The sequence below is a fragment of the Hydra vulgaris genome, chromosome 02, assembly GCF_038396675.1.
Source record: "Hydra vulgaris chromosome 02, alternate assembly HydraT2T_AEP".
Classification (NCBI taxonomy): Eukaryota; Metazoa; Cnidaria; class Hydrozoa; order Anthoathecata; family Hydridae; genus Hydra; species Hydra vulgaris.
Window position 1 is genome coordinate 11452892 of NC_088921.1, and position 6189 is coordinate 11459080.

A 6189-nucleotide genomic window follows, 5' to 3' on the forward strand; every position below is an offset into this window, starting at 1 on the left:
GGTGTCAACAAGCCAGCCAGATGGATTTCTTAAAAAATCTGAGGCTTTTTTTTTATACTATGTTTACAATTTTGAATAAAAAACTTTAGAAAACTTTGAACTTCTAGATTCATTTTTTTTCATGATACTACCAGATTTAACTTTTTCTACAACATTATCAACTAGCTTCTCTTCTTTAACTGCTAAAATTTTGTAATTATAGTTATAAATATTATAGTTATTATTAGTATTAAAATTGGTAGGAATCGTAGGAAAATCACTTCACTAACTTTTATTTTCTTTCTTTCTAAATCATACATTAATGTGGATGTAACCTTTGATGCTGTGGAAGTAGAGTTTGTATTTTCATAACATGGTTTTTTGTTTATATGTATTTGGTCAGTGATTTGCAAACAATAATTATGTTCTTTTAAAATATTTGAAGAGATAAAACTTAGATTTTCTTTTAAATAAGGCTTGATGTTTGGGATAGCTACAGCTGATTTCCAAACTTTTCCATTAAGGAACAAAACAGCTCCAGTTGGCTTAAAGTCACTAATTATGGCAGGTCTGAGCCAATCTTGCTCCATATGGTTACCTTTGCGACCTATCTTTTTGTAATTTTTTACTAAAACCTTGTCACCTATTTTAAAATTAAATGACTTGAAACTTTTTTAATGTTTTTTATCATGTTACTTTTGCATTTTTTTTTGTGCAATACAAATGTTATTATTCACTATGACATGAACTGCAATACGGGAATCCATTATATGTTGAATCTGTGATTCAGTTGCATTACTTTCTGCAAAGTCAATATTATTTTCATTAAAATCAGGGTCATTATCATCGAGAGCTAAAGATAAAAAAAAGTCGTGTCTCCCTGCTAAACATTATAGAAAATGGAGTGAACTTAGCTTAAGGTTGTACGCATGTACGGAGAGCAAATAGTACTGGTTCTATTATCTTGGGATTCATTAGCTACTTTTGAAAGAGCTTGCTTGATAATCTGATTTGTTCTCTAATCCTGTCCATTTGTTTGTGGATGATAAGCAGATGTTATTAAATGCTTAATATTAAAAGTAGAAAATAAAAATTTATTCAAGTCATTTACAAATTCTCTACCTTGGTCTGATAATACTTTTTTTGGAGGGCCAAATCGATAAAACAAAGTAACAAGACACTTAGAAACAAAAAAGTCAGATTTTTCTGGTATTGAACAAGCTTTATCAAAGGGCAGTAACAATATAAATGTATTTATTACCTAGTGTTGTAAGCGAAAGGGGACCAATGGGGTTTATACCTAAAAACTTCCACAATCTGTTGACCTTAATTGGTTTAAGTTCCGAAGCACAAGTTTTAATCTTCTCCATGTGCTGGCACTTGTCGCTTTCTTTCACCCGTTTTGTAATATTACTAACCATACTTAGATAACATTATGCAAAAAATATGATAATCTTTTGTACTGGAAAAATTTACTATTATAATTACAATTACATTAAGTTAGAAAATGAACCATGTTAAAAATCATTTTTAATGCAAAGAAGACAATTAATATATGAGAAAATTTGATAAAAAAAAATATTTAATTGAAATATATAACCCTGTTACTAAGCCAATAAAAAGCATTTTTTAGCTTAGTTCTTGTGTTATTAAGGCCAACATGAGCTCCTTGAAGACTAGTTTGCAGAATTTTATTTGCAATGTTTAAATTTGTATGCCAAAGGTGTATGCAATGGTTACTTTTGAGCATTTGTATAAGTTTATGTAATATTATTCATTACAGAACTATTTCTGTAATGTTCAGAATCGTATAAAAATTATATGCAAACGTTTATAACACATGTAAACATTGGTAAACACATGTGACATGTGTATGCAAAACGTGTATGCAACGGTTACTTTTGTTAGGTACAAGAGTAAAAAATTTCAAATTGTTTTAATACCATAATGTTATATATTATGAGAAAGAGGATTATTACAGTATTTTAAAGGTGAAATAATTATCAAAATCGAACAATTGGTTCAAAATTTATGACGGTTTAAATACCGATTTTTCTATATATGGATTTGTTGAAGAAACTGTGGTTAAAATGTTTTTCTTTACTTAAATTGTCATAATTTTGCCAATTCTTATCAAAATACAATTATCTTGGTGTCAAAAGATAGGTGTAAAAGTGGGTTACAATTTTATGTTAAAATCTAACCACCGGGTGTATTGGATGGACAGAGGGGGGACCAAACCACCACCTCGCCCTTATAAAACTGAACGCTTTTTTCAGAAAAAAAGTTTTTTTTAAAGACAAAAGCAACATAAATACACAAAAAGTTGTTTTAACATTATAGTAAACCCCCAAATATACGAGAGGTGTATGTTAGCAATAGAGTTGGGTGTGGCGGCGATGGTTTGATACACCCTAGGATCAAAAACGACTTGATTTTATAAATATTTATATCTTTACTAAAATGAGTAAAATTGGTACACAATCTAAAATTATGTTATACAATCTTACATATAAAAGTGTCGTTTCTAATACGGAAGGAGCGTATGCCCCCCACCTACCCCCCTACCCCCACCTCTCTACCCAACTTAAAATTATATTATTTTTGAAATTTGAACAAAAAATTTAAAAAATAAATTATGAAATTAGAAATAAATTGGAAATAAATTAAAAAATAAATTCATACCAGACAACCACCAAATATGGGAGATATGGGAGAATGTCTCAACATTAAAACAAAGTTACGATTTAAACGTTGTTTATTTAATGTTGTTTCAACGATGAATCAACGTTGACAAAAACTTAATTATAAAAAAACCGTCCGTTAAATTGGTACTTAAAATAAAAATAGTAAAAGCGAAAAAGTAATAAAGCAATATGTGCAAAAGAGAGGGTGTTTATGTGTGAAATTTTGAATTTTGAATTTTCAAAAACGATTTATTTAGTATTCAAATTTCAACTTGTTCTTATGACAAAAGAAACTAATGGCTTATTTAAGAAACTGGCGAAAATGTCACTAAGTTTGTAAATATGTTCAACAAAAGTTGTTTTGTGAAACTATTTTAATTTATAGAGTTTCAAAAGAGAGTGTTATATTTTCTTACTGATATAGGAAATCCCAAAACACAGTGACATGGTTATAAAATGTCAAGAATTAGCTAGTTTAACTAGACCTGTTAGTACGATTATATTATGGTTTCTTCGTTTTTTAATTAGCTCAAATGATATTTTCAAAATCAAATATATGGAAAGGAGCTGTTTGGAATGAAAATTAACATGGAGAAGAAGGTGTAACTTCATCCAATTGGATTTGTAATAAAACTGTTTATTGGTCTCCAGGTACCAAAGCATTGACTTCAGGGCCGGATTGAACAATTGTGTGGCCCTGGGGCACTGAAATTTGGGGAGGGCCCTCGCGAAAGATTTTCAAGCAAGCATAACTAACGTTTAGTACCGTTTAGCGGTACTAAAATTGTATTGTAATGTAATGCGTTAAAATCTATAGTAACTCCGCATAAGTTTTAACCATCATATAAATTGGGAGTAATGCTAAAGCAATGTATGAACAAATAAAAGCAATCAATAGACATGAAACATATAATGATGTAAACATGTGTTTTGTTCAACTTTGTAAAAATTTGTAAGATTATAAAGAAATGTAAGCCTTTCTAGCTTTTTGCAAAATATATGTTTTCACAATATCTAAGTAATTAATCTCCCGAGGTAATCGGATTCTATGCTCATTAGTGTGAAATAAGAAGGTTGATTTTGGCTAATGTTGGTCCTTAGTCTGTTTTTGATAAGCTTTAATTTGTAAAACGATCGTTCTCCCGAACAATTAGAGACCATTAGGACCAAGTACATCCTTAATAGGATTTCTACATTTCAAAAACTTGAGATGAAGTTATTCGCATTTAAAATTTTGTAAAAGAAAAGTTCTTTGGGCACATTTGCATTAGCATCATAGTCATCCATATAAAGCTTTAGAAGGGCTGAAAATTGAACAAGCTCATTTCCGAGACTTTCTTCAAGGTCAGGTTTGTACTTGTTAACCAAATTGTTCGCAGACATCATTATTTCGTTTGGTTTCATTTCATCAAGGCGATTCAGAAAGCCAAAATACGCACATACATTCTTGTAAGCATTTATTCTGTCTTTAAGTGAGACATTAAATTGGTCAATCACTAAAACTTGTTGTGCGAAACTGATCACTTGGGGATTGCTGAACTTCATCTCCAGTTTCATAACCCAATGGACTGAGGTGAACATTTCTATTCCGCTGACGACGTTGAGCTTAGGAATATTCAGTTGAACCAGATAATTTCTTTGCACGTTCATATTGAGCAAAACATTCTCGTTTTGATTCCACGAATGCTTTCAGTGAAGTAAGGGCATCTACTGCAGACTGCAATACCATTTCAGGACTCTGGAGTATCTTGTTTGTGGCATTGAATCGCTCCAATATCTCATTCCAAAACAATGAATATAGTGCAATTTCGATCTTGCACATTTGCTTGTGAAGACAATGCAGCAGCATTGCAAACAAAAACCTTTTCTTCCTTGTTAATTGAAATTTTATCCAGAGCCACCTTAAACTTGTCATATCCGACAACAAGTGTCTTAACTGCATCATGTCTGCATGACCAACAAGTATCACTCAATCCTTTAGATGTCAGCAGTTTTTTCTTGTTTGTCTTTTCTTGAGAGCTAGACAGTGCTTCTATTAGGATTTGGTAACGTGAAGGTGATGCTGTGAAAAAGACGTGCACTTCTTGAACAAAGTCAAAGAATTTCATTGCTGCAGAATATGTATTTGCTGCTGCCTTACCAACTAAATTCAGCGAATATGCACAACATGGGACATAAATGCATAGATTATTTTGTTCCTTTATCAAAGCTTGCATTCCACAATATTTACCGCTCATGTTGGCAGCATTGTCATATGATTGACCTCGACAGTCATGTAAACTGATTCCATTGGAGTCCAGATATTTCAATAATGCCTCAGTCATTTCACGACCAGTGTGACCTGTATTAGGGCTAAAAGTTAGGAGTCTCTCATTCGGTATTAACTTTTCCATATCCATGTAACGAACTATAATAGTTAACTGATCAATATGAGCCTGATCTGGTGTAGAATTGACATATACCAAGAAATACTTTGATTTTTTGATAGAACAGAAAATGTACTTTAAAACTTGTGAGCCCATCAAATCTATAATTTCTTCACAAATAGTGGTAGACAGAGAACTGGTACACCCTCTTCCTTTATTCGCATGCATCTTAATGTGAGCAGTAAGAAAAGTGTCATATTCACTCAGCAGTTCTAAAATTCCTAGATAATTCCCATTGTGTGGTGATCCAACAATTTCATTATCACCTCGAAAAGCTAACCCTCGTCCTGCAATGAACTTAATAGTACTTATTACACCTTGCAGTATTTGATTCCAGTACACACATATTTCAGATTCATGCTTTGCTAGCTCATGGTAAATTCCTCCAGACTTTTGGCCACGCTGTGCCAAAGTTATAATTGCTTCTAGATGGCCTTTAAATGATTCATGTTCACTAACACGCACTGAGGCATGTTTCCAATAGCAAAAACCAGAACTTGAAAAATTAGTAGTGATACTTTTGGACCCAGTCAATTTGCAAATAAAACAGTATACTTTTCCTGTGTGTGAGGAAAACCACAACCAATTACGTTGACATGTTTCACTATTTAATGTTTTTCGAAGGAACATATTTGAGGTACATTTCCAAAAAAAGGTTGAGCCATCAGGTTTTTCCTGTTTCTGTGATATTTAATATTTCCTTAAAGTATCTTGATCACAATTTTGCAACAACGAGGTAGGTCCCTTCTCTGCCCAAAATATTATCATATCCGTTGAAGCTAATTATGGCCACAAACCAATTTCATTCCCAAATCCAAGCATAGAGTCATGTTCATGTTCAATTGTTACAGCTTTTGTCATCATAGCTACTGTTGCTTCCTGTTATTCATCTGCTTCTGCTATTGTTTGATTGTCACCAAAGTCTTACCATAGAAACTCCTCAACTGGTGGTAGTATAGCTGAAGTTCCAGGTGGTGACTTTGAAGAATCTAAATCTCCATCTCGTTTACTAAAAAAGGTATTATTTTTTCTTGATTTTGCAAAAACTTCCTGTGCTTTTTTTTCTTTTTTTTGAGCTGACTTACGCTTTGAAGATT

The 6189-nt window shown here is 32.2% G+C and overlaps 1 protein-coding gene across 1 annotated transcript; it reads right to left on the bottom strand.

Moving 5' to 3' along the window:
• Window positions 1-4444: 4444 nt before the first annotated feature.
• LOC136075840 (uncharacterized) lies at window positions 4445-5722 on the bottom strand. Its single transcript, XM_065789277.1, has one exon. The coding sequence runs from the start codon at window positions 5720-5722 to the stop codon at window positions 4445-4447; it is 1278 nt and encodes a 425-aa protein (XP_065645349.1).
• Between the last annotated feature and the right edge of the window lie 467 nt (window positions 5723-6189).